Genomic DNA, 19,588 nt, shown 5'->3' on the forward strand with positions numbered 1-19,588 from the left:
CCACCATAGAGATCTCTACTGAGCGTGCTCAATCACTGCAATTCTATCCCACCATATAGATCTCTACTGAGCGCGCTCAATCACTGCAATTTTATCCCACCATAGAGATCTCTACTGAGCGCGCTTAATCACTGCAATTCTATCCCACCATAGAGATCTCTACTGAGCGTGCTCAATCACTGCAATTTTATCCCACCATAGAGATCTCTACTGAGCGCGCTCAATCACTGCAATTTTATCCCATCATAGAGATCTCTACTGAGCGCGCTCAATCACTGCAATTTTATCCCACCATAGAGATCTCTACTGAGCGCACTCAATCACTGCAATTCTATCCCACTATATAGATCTCTACTGAGCGCGCTCAATCACTGCAATTCTATCCCACCATATAGATCTCTACTGAACGCGCTCAATCACTGCAATTCTATCCCACCATATAGATCTCTACTGAACGCGCTCAATCACTGCAATTTTATCCCACCATAGAGATCTCTACTGAGCGCGCTCAATCACTTTCCTAATCGATCATACGCGTTCATCCTTTTCATATCTGCAATATATCTTGCATTAGTTTCTCTGATGAAGTGGTGTAAACAGTGATACGTGTGGGATTTCTGAGCGTTCCAGACCTGAGCGTTCTATGACTTACCCCCCAACTGTGACCCCTTACCCCCGGCTGCTATGCATTTGTACTTCTTGTATTGATCCATGCCTTTCTTCTTTCATGTGCTCTCACTTAGATGTTTTATGCATTAGAGGGTTATTCCTGCACATTTAGGCGAGGCCGGGGCATACATTTTGCAGGTAATTTGTCTTTGGATTTTGCTGTCCCCATTACCTATATGGGCCCATACTGCAGGGGTGTTCGCCCTATAAGCTACAGGACTCTAATTCACGTCTGTTTTCAGATTTTTGACTAAAGTTTCTTACCCGTGATATTACTAGGCTGTTTCTCTATGATGTTGCTTTCTTTGTACTTTGTATGTGTATTATGGTAACCTGTCTCGTGGACCCCAATATGGCATCGTACCCCAGCATGGGCACAGAGGGTACACACGGGTATACGAGCCCCCCACTGCACCACACGTTATATGACCTGGTACTCACAATATGCTCATCACGATGATGATGATTGAGTTCCTCCGGCCGACGTCTCTTCTTACTACAGGAGAAGAAAAAATGAAGGTTTTACTAATTTATGTGTCAGGTGCCAACCGGGGTACAGAGCCGCCGGGCGTCAGTCACTACGCGGGATCCGGGTATATATGTACAGCACCCAACCCCACCAACCTCAGGGTATATACAGCGCCTGACCCCACCAACCTCAGGTTGTATACAGCACCCGACCCCTCCAACCTCAGGGTATATACAGCGCTCACCCTGACCTACACTAATGGTATATACAGTCCAATCATCCATGTGGTATATACAGCGCCCGACCCCACCAACCTCAGGGTGTATAAAGCGCCCGACCCCACCAACCTCAGGGTGTATAAAGTGCCCGACCCCTCCAACCTCAGGGTATATACAGCGCTCACCCTGACCTACACTAATGGTATACACAGTCCAATCATCCATGTGGTATATACAGCGCCCGACCCCACCAACCTCAGGGTGTATAAAGCGCCCGACCCCACCAACCTCAGGGTGTATAAAGTGCCCGACCCCTCCAACCTCAGGGTATATACAGCGCTCACCCTGACCTACACTAATGGTATACACAGTCCAATCATCCATGTGGTATATACAGCGCCCGACCCCACCAACCTCAGGGTGTATAAAGCGCCCGACCCCACCAACCTCAGGGTGTATACAGCGCCCGACCCCACCAACCTCAGGGTATATACAGCGCTCACCCTGACCTACACTAATGGTATATACAGTCCAATCATCCATGTGGTATATACAGTGCCGGACTGCCCGTGTGCTTCCCCTGTGACCCACTAGTAAATCCAGGGGGCCATCATCCTCTGCAGAGTCCATCGTGTACACACATGTAGTAGACACGTCTGTCATTCAGCACAACTCCAGTATCCCCAGTGATGTGCCCCTCATAGGACTGCAGGACACCAACCCCCATCATCCATACCCCGCATCAGCATTCAATCACACATTCAGCTCTGCTACATCTGGGAAATGTCTGTTCATAGAAAACGAAAACATAATAAGTGATAATAACTCTGGGGCCCGAGCTGCAGATGTCACCTGTGTGCACCGGCTCCGCACCAAATCTCATGCCCCCAGAATCCAGCTGGGGGCCATGTTTGGTCATGTGATCTGCGGGGCTGCGGCTGTGCGTCCATCTCCTTCTTCTAATACTGGTGGATTTGGTGCCTTCCTGCAGCGTGGAGCCCGAAGTTTCCTCCTCCACCAAATCCAACTCTGCAGAAAGTATATACAGAGACGGTTATATCTGGGGTGTTACATAGGACTGCAGAACATTATCTGGGCTCCGCATTGTGTTTGATCTTTGGTCTTACATAGGAGTGCAGAAATGTGTGCTATGCACTGTGTGTGCTCTGTGGCGTTACACAGGACTGCAGAGATCAGTGCTCAGCACCGTGTGTTATCTGTGGCGTTACATAGGACTGCAGATATCAGTGCTCTGCACCGTGTGTTATCTGTGGTGTTACACAGGACTGCAGAGATCAGTGCTCTGCACCGTGTGTTATCTGTGGTGTTATATAGGACTGCAGAGATCAGTGCTCTGCACCGTGTGTTATCTGTGGTGTTACACAGGACTGCAGAGATCAGTGCTCTGCACCGTGTGTTATCTGTGGTGTTACACAGGACTGCAGAGATCAGTGCTCTGCACCGTGTGTTATCTGTGGTGTTATATAGGACTGCAGATATCTGTCCTCTGCACTGTTATCTGTGGTGTTACATAGGATTGCAGATATCGGTGCTCTGTGGTGTTACATAGGACTGCAGATTTCTGTTATCTGTGGTCTCACCTAACTGTTTGAAGTAATCCTCCAGGCCGCCCCATGAGTTCCTCTCGATGAAGGTCTTGACGAGACCCCACGGCTGCTTCTTGTACTTCACATCTGTGCACACCCTGGAGACACATCAGAACCAATCAGAGCAGGCCAATCATCTCAGGTACCCGCCCCCGAGGAGCCACCACACGGGCACAGCTCTGCGGATTAGTATTCATGGGCCCCTGGTGCTTACCGCAGTCTGCACTTGTGCTTGGAGGCTCGGGAGATGCAGTACTTGTTCACAGTGTAGAAGTAGTCGTGGTACGGGACGTCGTGTGTGAACACCTCCGTCTCCACAGAGTAGTACTGGCCCTCCTGACTCTCCTTATACAGGGTCTGAAATGGGTAAAACGTCATAGTCCGCACAATAACGTTACCCTGCTCCTTCCCCTGTCACACTGTGACCTCCCACAAAATCAGCGCACCCGCTCCTGAAATACTTTGTGCTGCTGCACACAATCTACCCGCAAGATCAGTGCATTCCTCTCCAAAAAATACTCTGTGCTGCTGAGTACACTGCTCCTTCCTTAATTTATCTCCCAGTCTGTGACCTCCCACAAGATCAGTGCATTCCTCTCCTGAAATACTTTGTGCTGCTGAGTACTTTGCTCCTTTCACCATATAGCGCTCATTCTGTGCCCTCCTGCAAGACAAGCTCATCTCCTGAAATACTCTGTGCTGCTGTGAGTACTTTACTACTGTGCAACTCTTAATCTGTGACCTCCCTCAGGAGCAGTGCACTCATTTCCTGAAATACTCTGTGCTGCATTTTTTGCCCCAAGGGATTAGTGACGTGAACCTACATATAGCATGATGGAAGGAGCGGATGGCAGCTGCAGACCTGACATACGCAAACATCGCCCGGGCATCTCCCTCTGCTGATGGAGGGGGCATTTAGGACCCTGTAGAGTAGCCGGACCGCCGGTGGATGTTATAAGGTCCCGGGTTGTTCCTGCAGCACAGCGGCGCCGGCCTCCATTCCCCACCGTGACTAATGTGCTGAGTGCGGAGCAGGTTATATCGATCCACTGTGCTCTGCAGGGTGTAATGTGCGGTATAATGGACTATTATTATGTTATTACCCAGAGACGGCCATCAGGAGATTTATCTGCCTCTGTACCGCTCCCCATCCGTACCCCCGGCTGTGTCTTAAAGGGTCTCTATCGCTACATTAAGTTTTTAATATACTTGATGTTCCAGATCTCGGCTTGCTGTCAGTGAATGATATAAAGCAGCAGTGCTGCTTGGATTGTCAGCGACAGGGGCAGGGAAGCATGGTGACCCCCGGCCAAGAAATACTGCCCCCTGTATGCCACCCTGCAGAAGAAAAATCAGGAGCAACCTAGTCCTCCTCCCCTCGGCCGGCACAAGGGGCAAAATGCAGTGATCTTATTGCATCTCCTGTGCTGGGACGCCGGCGTCTTGAAGGCCATAAGTGACACAGCTCCAGATGGCGCTGGCCCGGAGAGATGTCCAGCACAACACCGCATTGTTGCTCATCAGGACGGAGTAATATCCACCGTTACCTGTTTGTCTGTAGCTGACGTGAACTTTCCGATCAGCGGGTTATTGATGGTGATGGTGTAGGTCTGTGTCCTCGTCTGATTGCCGCTGCCGTCGTGCTGCCAGGGGGTCGACTCCAGATCTGAATGACAGAGATGGATACGAAATTACACGGCGAAGTAAGGAAATCACCATCTTCATCAACATCTACGTCCTGCCTGACTGCTCGCTAGGTGTGGACATTGATATGGACGGTCACTGACCAGCCGAGGGGCCTCACTGACCAGCCGAGGGGCCTCACTGACCAGCCGAGGGGCCTCACTGAGGTCTGGTGCCGTCATCTGAACTCACCAAACACCTTCCGGGAAGAGTAGAACTTCTGCATGAAGCGCGACGGTGTGAAGAGAAGCTGGAACATTCGCTCTGCGCTGATGTTGAAGACGCGGTTGATGTATAATCTGCCCTCCACCTGCTCCTCTTGAAGACGCTCATCTGGAGGAGGACAAAGAGTTAATCAGGAGTCGTATTTAAGGGCACTGCCAACCTTTTCTATGATAAGGCACATGGGCAGTACCAACCACAATCACAAGGGTGTGGGAGAATCCAGTGTTACAGCCCCTTCTTCCTGCTGAATCTGGAGGACCAGGGATCAGTAGCCCCATACATCACACAGTCCTCTCTTATCTCTTGGAAGGGTCCACAGCACAGGAACATTATTCAGGTGGGACCTACCCTAAAAGTAACCCTCTAGGAAAAGAACCAGATTGTCCAGAGCGGCCACCCCCTGCCCCATACCTTCCCCAGAGGAGTCAGAGCCGGTAGTCCTTTCCGCCTGCTGGTTTTCATTTCCATTGAGGTCCAGGGCCAGGGTGGGCGTCCCGATGTGCGTCCGGAGGCTGCTCTTCCTGGTTGAGCTCAGGAGGGGGCTTCTCCCAACCGCCTTCTCCCCCTGACCCTCTTCGGACGGGGTCTGGCCTGTTATCTAAAATAATCAGAGGGTCAATCAATAGTGGGGAGTCCTACAGACTAATAATCATCCATCCATCCATCCCCCCCATGTGGCACCACCGTGCTGGCCATCCCCCTCTCCCATGCGGCACCACCGTGCTGGCCATCCCCCTCTCCCATGTGGCACCACCGTGCTGGCCATCCCCCTCCCCCATGTGGCACCACCGTGCGGGTCACCCCCCCCCCCATGTGGCACCACCGTGTCTAACAACTAAACTCCATTTCTAATAGCACTACCCTCAGCATCCCATAAAGCCAATCATATCCCCACTGGAGCTCTGCAATCCTCCCTGAAGTACAGGCAATCCAACCCTCAGTACTGAAGCTCCGTGCTCAGAAACATGGCCATGTGCCCAGGATGGCACTCCCTGCCCGCTACCCACAGGTGTCTCACCATCTGCAGTAGGTTCAGTGAATCAGTCTCGGTCTGGGATACGACATCTCTGGTGAGAGATCCGCTCTTGGAGGTCTTCTCAATCTTCTCTCCGAAGTCTTCGGCGGCCGGCTTCAATGGAGTCCTACAGTACAGAGGAGGAGCGATGCAGACAGGCGGATGATATGACATTCATTCCTGGTCTAATTACTGATAATTACAGATGTGCCCTTAATTACACCTGTGTGCGGCACCCTCCCAGCCCTGGAGAGCAGCCTACGTCACCTCACCACGGATCCAGAGACGTCCATTACCTCCTCACAGGCCCAAGATTAGTGATAAGGACCATAAAAAGGGGGAGCTTATCTCAAGCAGGGGCGGGGATCAAAAGGTCACATGATTTTACATTTAAATATTGTGAAAAGTGAATCTTTCAGTAATGCAGCCTTAGGATTTGAGTGTGTTCTCCTTCATTATCTTTGAACCACCAGAGTTTATAATCTAGAGGCATGTAAAAACAGACATAAGGCAAAGCTTGTTGGCGGGGCGCCCTCTTACCTGGCCGGTGCGGTGTCCTCTGGCGGGACAGTTAGGTAATCCATCTCCTCATTATTCAGGCCCAGTTCAGTCCCATAACTCTGCTGCACCAGCTGCCAGAACTCCTTCTTGGTGAGAGCCTGTGACAACAAAAGTGGCTGACTGATACTGGGCTCACACCACAGGGGCCCTCCGGACCACCCCAGCCCAGATCAGGGCCTATCGACAACAACTCAGACAGAACAGACCCCTCACATTTTCCCTTTTGCACCATCATAATGAACAGACATCCAAGGCTAGGCTGCAGGGTGACAGGGAGGCCGCCCGGGAAGGCTAGGCTGGAGGGTGAGAGGGAGGCCGCCCGGGAAGGCTAGGCTGGAGGGTGAGAGGGAGGCCGCCCGGGAAGGCTAGGCTGGAGGGTGACCGGGAGGCCGCCCGGGAAGGCTAGGCTGGAGGGTGACAGGGAGGCCGCCCGGGAAGGCTAGGCTGGAGGGTGACAGGGAGGCCGCCCGGGAAGGCTAGGCTGGAGGGTGACAGGGAGGCCGCCCGGGAAGGCTAGGCTGGAGGGTGACAGGGAGGCCGCCCGGGAAGGCTAGGCTGGACGGTGACAGGGAGGCCGCCCGGGAAGGCTAGGCTGGACGGTGACAGGGAGGCCGCCCGGGTAGGCTAGGCTGGACGGTGACAGGGAGGCCGCCCGGGTAGGCTAGGCTGGACGGTGACAGGGAGGCCGCCCGGGTAGGCTAGGCTGGACGGTGACAGGGAGGCCGCCCGGGTAGGCTAGGCTGGACGGTGACAGGGAGGCCGCCCGGGTAGGCTAGGCTGGACGGTGACAGGGAGGCCGCCCGGGTAGGCTAGGCTGGACGGTGACAGGGAGGCCGCCCGGGTAGGCTAGGCTGGAGGGTGACAGGGAGGCCGCCCGGGAAGGCTAGGCTGGAGGGTGACAGGGAGGCCGCCCGGGAAGGCTAGGCTGGAGGGTGACAGGGAGGCCGCCCGGGAAGGCTAGGCTGGAGGGTGACAGGGAGGCCGCCCGGGAAGGCTAGGCTGGAGGGTGACAGGGAGGCCACCCGGGTAGGCTAGGCTGGAGGGTGACAGGGAGGCCACCCGGGTAGGCTAGGCTGGAGGGTGACAGGGAGGCCGCCCGGGAAGGCTAGGCTGGAGGGTGACAGGGAGGCCGCCCGGGAAGGCTAGGCTGGAGGGTGACAGGGAGGCCGCCCGGGAAGGCTAGGCTGGAGGGTGACAGGGAGGCCGCCCGGGAAGGCTAGGCTGGAGGGTGACAGGGAGGCCGCCCGGGAAGGCTAGGCTGGAGGGTGACAGGGAGGCCGCCCGGGAAGGCTAGGCTGGAGGGTGACAGGGAGGCTGCCCGGGAAGGCTAGGCTGGAGGGTGACAGGGAGGCTGCCCGGGAAGGCTAGGCTGGAGGGTGACAGGGAGGCTGCCCGGGAAGGCTAGGCTGGAGGGTGACAGGGAGGCTGCCCGGGAAGGCTAGGCTGGAGGGTGACCGGGAGGCCGCCCGGGAAGGCTAGGCTGGAGGGTGACAGGGAGGCCGCCCGGGAAGGCTAGGCTGGAGGGTGACCAGGAGGCTAGGCTGGAGGGTGACAGGGAGGCTGCCCGGGAAGGCTAGGCTGGAGGGTGACCGGGAGGCCGCCCGGGAAGGCTAGGCTGGAGGGTGACCAGCAGGCTAGGCTGGAGGGTGACCGAGAGGCCGCCCGGGAAGGCTAGGCTGGAGGGTGACAGGGAGGCTGCCCGGGAAGGCTAGGCTGGAGGGGTGACAGGGAGGCTGCCCGGGAAGGAGGGATATGAATGCTGCAGCTGAATCCTCCTGTCCGGAGCGTCTGATAACAAGCAGAGCCGGTTCCTCCCTGATAATAACCATATAGCGGCGTTTCCCGGGACGTGTGATTATTATACCAGGAATATCCCGTCACATTCCAGACAGCGGCATCATCCTCATACGTCAGGGATATTCCAGGAGATCACGGTCGGGGAGGTGACGGGGGGCATTATGTGGCTCTATAACACACGGGAGCTGGGGGAGGAGGCTGAGCACGATGTGGCGGTACAGACCGGGGCAACAAAGAAGTCATGTGAATGGGCACTGTGTAATGCTTCATTTCTCCTGTGGGGGCGCTGCATGGAAACTGATCACATTGCTGCCAGTGTCAGACTACAGCCATTTGTGGCTGATCCCTGCAGGCCGACACTTTGGAATCAGCTTGTTCTCAGAGTAACTGTCCATATCAGAGAACCCCTTTAAAGCCTAAACAGAGCCCACCACAGTGCAAATGGTGAATACTACTAAATCCTAAAACCATACTGGTCCCTTGTTCATATGGGTGGAATATCCACCACCTCATCTACATCATCCACATGAGGGCGCCATCTTCAAGAATTCAGAGGTCCTTCGATATCTTGGGCTCCACCAATCAGATCTTCTGTCAACTTTCTCCCCGATGCTCGTGCCTGTACTTCCCCTTTAAATCTCTCCTCCGGGATGTGACATCCTCCCTAATCCATCCTTCAGCTACATAATTACTGGAGGACAAATAATCATTATAATATACCAGAACGTGATAACTATTAATCCTGGGGATGAACGGCTCCAGCTACATTCATTTTTTGCTATTTTATAAACTGTGCTTTACTCGCCTATCTCAGGTCCAGCACGGAGCCTCCACCATAGCTCGCAGTGTCGGAGAGCTGAGCGGCTCATGCCATCTACTCAGGAAGTCAGTGACCTTACCGATTGGCTAAGGTGACGTCAGCACAGGCGACAATAGGCACAGGCAGAGCCCAGCCCTGGACCTGGGAAGTGTGAGTAATGCACTTTTTTTTTTTTTTTTTTTTTTAACTCAATTTGCAGCCAAGGGAGAGACTATTTATATTTAAATGAAACATATTGTACACCCTGTAACACAGGTGAGTATGTTATTATCAGTCGTGATGACGTGGCCGCACCGGCGGTGGATAAGCAGTACGGTATACAGGTCTGTGATGGTATCGGTGGAATGTGGTCTGGAATATTTAGAAACAAAGCGACAATGTAACCTTCACTTCACTGGAGACAACTATGCAAAACTGCCGCTAAACACCTGGAACCGGCAGTGGATTTACATCTCAGGGGCCACAGGACAGAGAAGGGGACGCGTTCACCATGTGCCGAGCTTGTGCTTATACACAGCAGCCGGTCAGAACAAGAAGAGGAAAGAGACAACGCGAGCCTCCGACGACCGCAGCCTCCAGCACACAACGCAGCGGAGCTGGAGACTCCGATCACGGCCGTGCACACATGGAAAGAGCTGCAGCCGAAGAGATTCAGACGACTGCAGACTTGTGCACGGCCCCACAATGTCCGGACCTCCACTTGCCGGCTCCAGAATCCCAGATAGGCGACATTCGCTTGTACAACGTTTCCATTATTTGGCAAATGTTTGTAAACCAGGAGGAACAAGGACGTTGTGATACTGGGAACGACACGCAGGAGCAAAGCCACCGAGGGCCCAGACTGAAGGTTCACCTCCTCCAGAACATCAGAAGACAAAGAGCGTTGGAAAAGAGAGGGGGCAAAAAAAACAGAGAAACACCGAAAAAACCTGAAGACCCCCACATCAGGACAGAACGACTTAGAGAAGTGCGGAGAGTCGTACAGGAGCAGGGTGGTCCTGATCACAGTTTATAGGGGTCTCATGGGAAAAAAAGTTTTTAAAAAGTTCGGCAACTTCATAACAGACTTTGAATTTTAATTGCTCATCACTTTCGATATCTCTGCATGTTGTCGGTCAATGTGAACCTTCATATGTACAATAAAAACACACAACCATAGGAAAAGGTATGTCCAGATGGTGCGGAGGTGGTGCGAGGGGCTGGTGAGTGGGGGGCAGAGCTTTAGCATTGCCATATGAGCCAAAACTAACACTACTCACAGCTGAAAGTTTGTTACAGTTGAATCAAGTCAATACAATCCCATGTTCCTCCAGACTGATACATTGTAACAAAGCTCGGATCAAAGCTTCAGCAGAAAGTTAGTGCTGGGTTCACTTCACACAGAATTGTCTGGATCGCGAAAAACGGTAACAAACTCTGAGCTGTGAAGTCGCAGATTAGCTCCGATCAGGGTTTCACTGAAGGTTCTGTTCACTGACAGCAAGCGAAGATCTCGAAGAGTCGGTAATTATAAGTATATGAGAAAGCTGTAGACTTCCCTTGAGGGACACTGAACTCATTTGCCTTTTCTGGGTGCGTCCTGTCGCCTAAATTATCAGTAATCGTCTCCTGACCGTCGTATTTGCTACTAATCCACACCTGACAGCGGATCCGACCCATAATAGAGAGTAAGCTCTGCAGCCGCACTGACTGGATGGGAGGGGGCGCTCTCCAATCTGAGGCTGCGGACCAGGTAGCAGCAGTGACTTATCTCACTCACGCCACATACAATAGATATGAATGTAATAAAGAGAAGGTTCTGTATATCTACTGTATATCTGTTATCTATACAACCTGATTCTGAGCACAAGAACATTCAGCGAGCGGCAGCACGGGCGATTAGCTCCTGTGTCTGCTGATACCCGGCCGAGTGCCGCACACCTGCACGGACCGGAGGTGTCACCTGGTGGGGTGTGAACGCCGCACATGACTTCAGGTGCACAGCACAGACAGCGGCACAGCGAAGCTGCAGGGCAGTCCTCGGTACAGTCTCCTAGACAGGATCCCTACAGATCCACTCACCTGCTCTGCACAGCCGGAAGGTCAGCCGGGCGCCCAGGTGAAATCCTCACCCGGATCCTGACCCCGATCTCTCAGTGTTTGGCTGCTGAACCTTCTGTTATCATTTCACTTCCTAGTACACAGGATACAAGAGGGCAGCACCATCCAAACCTGACAGTGTGCTCCCAGAGCACGCCCACACCACCGCATGCACAGGTGAGGAGGCTTAAAGGGGCAGCGCACTCTGTACACCACCAACAGCAGCAAAGCAAGGTTATAGAATTCATCTATCTATCATCTATATATCTCATACACCAGAATATTTGTGATGCTTCATGTTTTATTACTACGTCTCTATACGCTATGTACAACTATAACTACTATAATACTGCCCCCTGTGTGCAAGAATATAACTACTATAATACTGCTCCTATGTACAAGAATATAACTACTATAATACTGCCCCCTATGTACAAGAATATAACTACTATAATACTGCTCCTATGTACAAGAATATAGCTACTATAATACTGCCCCTATGTACAAGAATATAACTACTATAATGCTGCCCCCCATGTACAAGAATATAACTACTATAATACTGCCCCCTATGTACAAGAATATAACTGCTATAATACTGCCCCTATGTACAAGAATATAACTACTATAATACTGCCCCTATGTACAATAATATAACTACTATAATACTGCCCCTATGTACAAGAATATAACTACTATAATGCTGCCCCCATGTACAAGAATATAACTACTATAATACTGCCCCCTATGTACAAGAATATAACTACTATAATACTGCTCCTATGTACAACTATAACTACTATAATACTGCCTCCTATGTACAAGAATATAACTACTATAATACTGCCCCTATGTACAAGAATATAACTACTATAATACTGCTCCTATGTACAAGAATATAACTACTATAATACTGCTCCTATATACAAGAATATAACTACTATAATACTGCTCCTATGTACAAGAATATAACTACTATAATACTGCCCCCTATGTACAAGAATATAACTACTATAATACTGCCCCCTATGTACAAGCATATAACTACTATAATACTGCTCCCTATGTACAAGAATATAACTACTATAATACTGCCCCCTATGTACAAGAATATAACTACTATAATACTGCCCCTATGTACAAGAATATAACTACTATAATACTGCCCCTATGTACAAGAATATAACTACTATAATACTGCTCCTATGTACAATAATATAACTACTATAATACTGCCCCCTATGTCCAAGAATATAACTACTATAATACTGCTCCTATGTACAAGAATATAACTACTATAATACTGCCCCCTATGTACAAGAATATAACTACTATAATACTGCTCCTATGTACAAGAATATAACTACTATAATACTGCCCCTATGTACAAGAATATAACTACTATAATACTGCCCCCTATGTACAAGAATATAACTACTATAATACTGCTCCTATGTACAAGAATATAGCTACTATAATACTGCCCCTATGTACAAGAATATAACTACTATAATACTGCCCCTATGTACAAGAATATAACTACTATAATGCTGCCCCCTATGTACAAGAATATAACTACTATAATACTGCCCCCTATGTACAAGAATATAACTGCTATAATACTGCCCCTATGTACAAGAATATAACTACTATAATACTGCCCCTATGTACAATAAAATAACTACTATAATACTGCCCCTATGTACAAGAATATAACTACTATAATGCTGCCCCCTATGTACAAGAATATAACTACTATAATACTGCCCCCTATGTACAAGAATATAACTGCTATAATACTGCCCCTATGTACAAGAATATAACTACTATAATACTGCCCCTATGTACAATAATATAACTCCTATAATACTGCTCCTATGTACAAGAATATAACTGCTATAATACTGCTCCTATGTACAAGAATATAACTACTATAATGCTGCCCCCTATGTACAAGAATATAACTACTATAATACTGCCCCCTATGTACAAGAATATAACTGCTATAATACTGCCCCTATGTACAAGAATATAACTGCTATAATACTGCTCCTATGTACAAGAATATAACTACTATAATACTGCTCCTATGTACAAGAATATAACTACTATAATACTGCTCCTATGTACAAGAATATAACTACTATATTACTGCCCCGATGTACAAGAATATAACTACTATAATACTGCCCCCTATGTACAAGAATATATCTACTATAATACTGCCCCTATGTACAAGAATATAACTACTATAATACTGCTCCTATGTACAAGAATATAACTACTATAATGCTGCCCCCTATGTACAAGAATATAACTACTATAATACTGCTCCTATGTACAAGAATATAACTACTATAATACTGCTCCCTATGTACAAGAATATAACTACTATAATGCTGCCCCCTATGTACAAGAATATAACTACTATAATACTGCCCCCTATGTACAAGAATATAACTGCTATAATACTGCCCCTATGTACAAGAATATAACTACTATAATACTGCCCCTATGTACAATAATATAACTCCTATAATACTGCTCCTATGTACAAGAATATAACTGCTATAATACTGCTCCTATGTACAAGAATATAACTACTATAATGCTGCCCCCTATGTACAAGAATATAACTACTATAATACTGCCCCCTATGTACAAGAATATAACTGCTATAATACTGCCCCTATGTACAAGAATATAACTGCTATAATACTGCTCCTATGTACAAGAATATAACTACTATAATACTGCTCCTATGTACAAGAATATAACTACTATAATACTGCTCCTATGTACAAGAATATAACTACTATATTACTGCCCCGATGTACAAGAATATAACTACTATAATACTGCCCCCTATGTACAAGAATATATCTACTATAATACTGCCCCTATGTACAAGAATATAACTACTATAATACTGCTCCTATGTACAAGAATATAACTACTATAATACTGCTCCCTATGTACAAGAATATAACTACTATAACACTGCCTCTATGTACAAGAATATAACTACTATAATACTGCTCCTATGTACAAGAATATAACTACTATAATATTGCTCCCTATGTACAAGAATATAACTACTATAATACTGCCCCTATGTACAAGAATATAACTACTATAATACTGCTCCTATGTACAGGAATATAACTACTATAATACTGCCCTCTATGTACAAGAATATAACTACTATAATACTGCTCCTATGTACAAGAATATAACTACTATAATACTGCCCCCTATGTACAAGAATATAACTACTATAATACTGCCCCTATGTACAAGAATATAACTACTATAATACTGCCCCCTATGTACAAGAATATAACTACTATAATACTGCTCCTATGTACAAGAATATAACTACTATAATACTGCCCCTATGTACAAGAATATAACTACTATAATACTGCTCCTATGTACAAGAATATAACTACTATAATACTGCTCCTATGTACAAGAATATAACTACTATAATACTGCCCCCTATGTACAAGAATATAACTACTATAATACTGCTCCTATGTACAAGAATATAACACCTATAATACTGCCCCTATGTACAAGAATATTACTACTATAATACTGCCCCCTATGTACAAGAATATAACTACTATAATAGTGCCCCCTATGTACAAAAATATATCTACTATAATACTGCCCCCTATGTACAAGAATATATCTACTATAATACTGTTCCTATGTACAAGAATATAACTACTATAATGCTGCCCCCTGTGTACAAGAATATAACTACTATAATACTGCCCCCTATGTACAAAAATATATCTACTATAATACTGCCCCCTATGTACAAGAATATATCTACTATAATACTGCTCCTATGTACAAGAATATAACTACTATAATACTGCCCCCTATGTACAAGAATATAACTACTATAATACTGCCCCTATGTACAAGAATATAACTACTATAATACAGCCCCCTATTTACAAGAATATAACTACTATAATACTGCTCCTATGTACAAGAATATATCTACTATAATACTGCTCCTATGTAGAAGAATATAACTACTATAATACTGCCCCCTATGTACAAGAATATAACTACTATAATACTGCCCCTATGTACAAGAATATAACTACTATAATACTGCTCCTATGTACAAGAATATATCTACTATAATACTGCTCCTATGTACAAGAATATAACTACTATAATACTGCTCCTATGTACAAGAATATATCTACTATAATACTGCTCCTATGTACAAGAATATAACTACTATAATACTGCCCCCTATGTCCAAGAATATAACTACTATAATACTGCTCCTATGTACAAGAATATAACTACTAATACTGCTCCTATGTACAAGAATATAACTACTATAATACTGCTCCTATGTACAAGAATATAACTACTATAATACTGCCCCCTATGTACAAGAATATAACTACTATAATACTGCTCCTATGTACAAGAATATAACTACTATAATACTGCCCCTATGTACAAGAATATAACTACTATAATACTGCTCCTATGAGCAAGAATATAACTACTATAATACTGCTCCTATGTGCAAGAATATAACTACTATAACACTGCTCCTATGTACAAGAATATAACTACTATAATACTGCTCCTATGTACAAGAATATATCTACTATAATACTGCTCCTATGTACAAGAATATAACTACTATAATACTGCCCCCTATGTCCAAGAATATAACTACTATAATACTGCCCCCTATGTACAAGAATATAACTACTATAATACTGCCCCCTATGTCCAAGAATATAACTACTATAATACTGCTCCTATGTACAAGAATATAACTACTAATACTGCTCCTATGTACAAGAATATAACTACTATAATACTGCTCCTATGTACAAGAATATAACTACTATAATACTGCCCCCTATGTACAAGAATATAACTACTATAATACTGCTCCTATGTACAAGAATATAACTACTATAATCCTGCCCCTATGTACAAGAATATAACTACTATAATACTGCTCCTATGAGCAAGAATATAACTACTATAATACTGCTCCTATGTACAAGAATATAACTACTATAACACTGCTCCTATGTACAAGAATATAACTACTATAATACTGCTCCTATGTACAAGAATATATCTACTATAATACTGCTCCTATGTACAAGAATATAACTACTATAATACTGCCCCCTATGTCCAAGAATATAACTACTATAATACTGCCCCCTATGTACAAGAATATAACTACTATAATACTGCCCCCTATGTCCAAGAATATAACTACTATAATACTGCTCCTATGTACAAGAATATAACTACTAATACTGCTCCTATGTACAAGAATATAACTACTATAATACTGCTCCTATGTACAAGAATATAACTACTATAATACTGCCCCCTATGTACAAGAATATAACTACTATAATACTGCTCCTATGTACAAGAATATAACTACTATAATCCTGCCCCTATGTACAAGAATATAACTACTATAATACTGCTCCTATGAGCAAGAATATAACTACTATAATACTGCTCCTATGTACAAGAATATAACTACTATAACACTGCTCCTATGTACAAGAATATAACTACTATAATACTGCTCCTATGTACAAGAATATATCTACTATAATACTGCTCCTATGTACAAGAATATAACTACTATAATACTGCCCCCTATGTCCAAGAATATAACTACTATAATACTGCTCCTATGTACAAGAATATAACTACTATAATACTGCTCCTATGTACAAGAATATAACTACTATAATACTGCTCCTATGTACAAGAATATAGCTACTATAATACTGCTCCTATGTACAAGAATATAACTACTATAATACTGCTCCTATGTACAAGAATATAGCTACTATAATACTGCTCCTATGTACAAGAATATAGCTACTATAATACTGCTCCTATGTACAAGAATATAACTACTATAATACTGCTCCCTATGTACAAGAATATACAGCAACTACTGTAACACTGTCTCATGTAGAAGAATATAACTAGCAAAAAATTACAAAAGACCTTGAAACCCCCTTTAAGGGTTCCGATGGCTTCTGCTACTTGCAGATGTCGGCTGTGTGACACAGCTGTTCTCTGCCAGGTACGGTGAGTCGGGTATGGTTAGCTCGCTCCATACACCTCAACCGGTGCATGACATGTAGAAGGGGTTAAACCACCAGTATAAAGTCAGGACCGTGCCGCACGTCTATGCGTGTTGCTTCCCCCTGATTACAGTAATTTCCCCTGTGTCGCTGCCTGGCTCTGCTACATTATAAAGCGTGAATGAGGAAGCTCTGGCCGCTTCTATAGAACCTCGACAAGACCACATGTGGCTGACAACTGCAGACAAAAGAACAGGTTTGTGTTCGGTGCAGGACCTTTGTTTCCTCGCTCGGAGATCATCCACATTTTTATGTAACCTGGATACTGGTTTTGTCAACGAAAATGTAACACGCACACGCCAGGCACGGAGAGCACCGGAAGTGACTGTCCGGCAGCAGCACCGCGCTGCTCTCAGATGGCTAACAAGATCTGAAAATCTCTTATTTGTAAATATATGATAGTGGCAGGGTGAGCGTTAGAGAGATCCAAATCCCCTGTACAGATGCAGGACTACATGACACATTCTGGAGTGCGGCAGCCACCACTAGGTGGAGCACTGGATACAGTCTATACATTGAACTCAATACTAACTCTGTATGCAGTGAGCTCCCTCTAGTGGTGGCTGCAGGAATTAAAAAAAAGTGGAATTATCCTGTACCCCCAGTGTCAGTATCATTATTCGGTACCCCCAGTGTCAGCGTCATTACCCTGTACCCCGAGTGTCAGCGTCATTACCCTGTACCCCGAGTGTCAGCGTCATTACCCTGTACCCCGAGTGTCAGCGTCATTACCCTGTACCCCGAGTGTCAGCATCATTATCCTGTACCCCAAGTGTAATTGTGGTTATCCTGTACCCCGGGTGTCATTACCCTGTACCCCCATTGTCAGCGTCGTTATCCTGTACCCTGAGTGTCAGCGTCGTTATCCTGTACCCTGAGTGTCAGCGTCGTTATCCTGTACCCTGAGTGTCAGCGTCATTATCCTGTACCCTGAGTGTCAGTGTCACTATCCTCTACCCCGAGTGTCAGTGTCATTATCCTGTACCCTCAGTGTCAGTGTCATTATCCTGTACCCCGAGTGTCAGTGTCATTATCCTGTACCCTCAGTGTCAGTGTCATTATCCTGTACCCCAAGTGTCAGTGTCATTATCCTGTACCCTCAGTGTCAGTGTCATTATCCTGTACCCTCAGTGTCAGTGTCATTATCCTCTACCCCGCGTGTCATTATCCTGTACCCCGAGTGTCAGTGTCATTATCCTGTACCCCGAGTGTCAGTGTCATTATCCTGTACCCTCAGTGTCAGTGTCATTATCCTGTACCCCGAGTGTCAGTGTCATTATCCTGTACCCTCAGTGTCAGTGTCATTATCCTGTACCCTCAGTGTCAGTGTCATTATCCTGTACCCCGAGTGTCAGTGTCATTATCCTGTACCCTCAGTGTCAGTGTCATTATCCTGTACCCCGAGTGTCAGTGTCATTATCCTGTACCCTCAGTGTCAGTGTCATTATCCTGTACCCCGAGTGTCAGTGTCATTATCCTGTACCCTCAGTGTCAGTGTCATTATCCTGTACCCCGAGTGTCATGCTTAAATAGATGTCCTTCCTCATCTCTGTACCCTCATACACCTGAGTGTACCACCGAGGAGCTGCGCCCGCCGTTCTCACCCTACATCCCTCGGACACCTCAATAATCACCTGCTCCGGCATCTTCCTCCTTTGCTTGCAGCTCATTCTCTCAGTATTACAGGCTGAGCTGGTGCAGGGCTCGGTGGCTCAGGTGCAGGGCTCGGTAGCTCAGGTGCGGGGCTCGGTGCAGGGCTCGGTGGCTCAGGTATGGGGCTCGGTGCGGGGCTCGGTGGCTCAGGTGTGGGGCTCGGTGCGGGGCTCAGTGGCTCAGGTGTGGGGCTTGGTGCAGGGCTCGGTGCGGGGCTCGGTGGCTCAGGTGTGGGGCTCGGTGCAGGGCTCGGTGGCTCAGGTATGGGGCTCGGTGCGGGGCTCGGTGGCTCAGGTGCGGGGCTCGGTGCAGGGCTCGGTGGCTCAGGTGCGGGGCTCGGTGCGGGGCTCGGTGGCTCAGGTGCGGGGCTCGGTGCAGGGCTCGGTGGCTCAGGTGTGGGGCTCGGTGCGGGGCTCAGTGGCTCAGGTGTGGGGCTTGGTGCAGGGCTCGGTGCGGGGCTCGGTGGCTCAGGTGTGGGGCTCGGTGCAGGGCTCGGTGGCTCAGGTATGGGGCTCGGTGCGGGGCTCGGTGGCTCAGGTGTGGGGCTCGGTGCGGGGCTCAGTGGCTCAGGTGTGGGGCTTGGTGCAGGGCTCGGTGCAGGGCTCGG

At 47.2% G+C, this 19,588-nt stretch overlaps 1 protein-coding gene across 3 annotated transcripts in view; it reads right to left on the bottom strand.

Moving 5' to 3' along the window:
• Positions 1 to 19,588, bottom strand: part of GRAMD1C (GRAM domain containing 1C) — a 135,757-nt gene that overhangs the window by 3,528 nt on the left and 112,641 nt on the right. For all 3 annotated transcript variants that reach the window (XM_073668631.1, XM_073668635.1, XM_073668637.1), the window contains 9 exons: positions 6,427 to 6,545; positions 5,890 to 6,013; positions 5,283 to 5,469; positions 4,839 to 4,979; positions 4,511 to 4,629; positions 3,178 to 3,320; positions 2,958 to 3,061; positions 2,209 to 2,385; positions 1,111 to 1,165 (listed from right to left, as the gene is read on the bottom strand). In XM_073668631.1, coding sequence (XP_073524732.1) covers positions 1,111 to 1,165; positions 2,209 to 2,385; positions 2,958 to 3,061; positions 3,178 to 3,320; positions 4,511 to 4,629; positions 4,839 to 4,979; positions 5,283 to 5,469; positions 5,890 to 6,013; positions 6,427 to 6,545 — 1,169 coding nt within the window. The remainder of the gene's footprint in view (positions 1 to 1,110; positions 1,166 to 2,208; positions 2,386 to 2,957; positions 3,062 to 3,177; positions 3,321 to 4,510; positions 4,630 to 4,838; positions 4,980 to 5,282; positions 5,470 to 5,889; positions 6,014 to 6,426; positions 6,546 to 19,588) is intronic.

This window comes from Phyllobates terribilis, unplaced genomic scaffold (genome assembly GCF_046119375.1).
Source record: "Phyllobates terribilis strain yellow unplaced genomic scaffold, ASM4611937v1 Scaffold_2__4_contigs__length_985480577, whole genome shotgun sequence".
NCBI classification, from domain to species: domain Eukaryota; kingdom Metazoa; phylum Chordata; class Amphibia; order Anura; family Dendrobatidae; genus Phyllobates; species Phyllobates terribilis.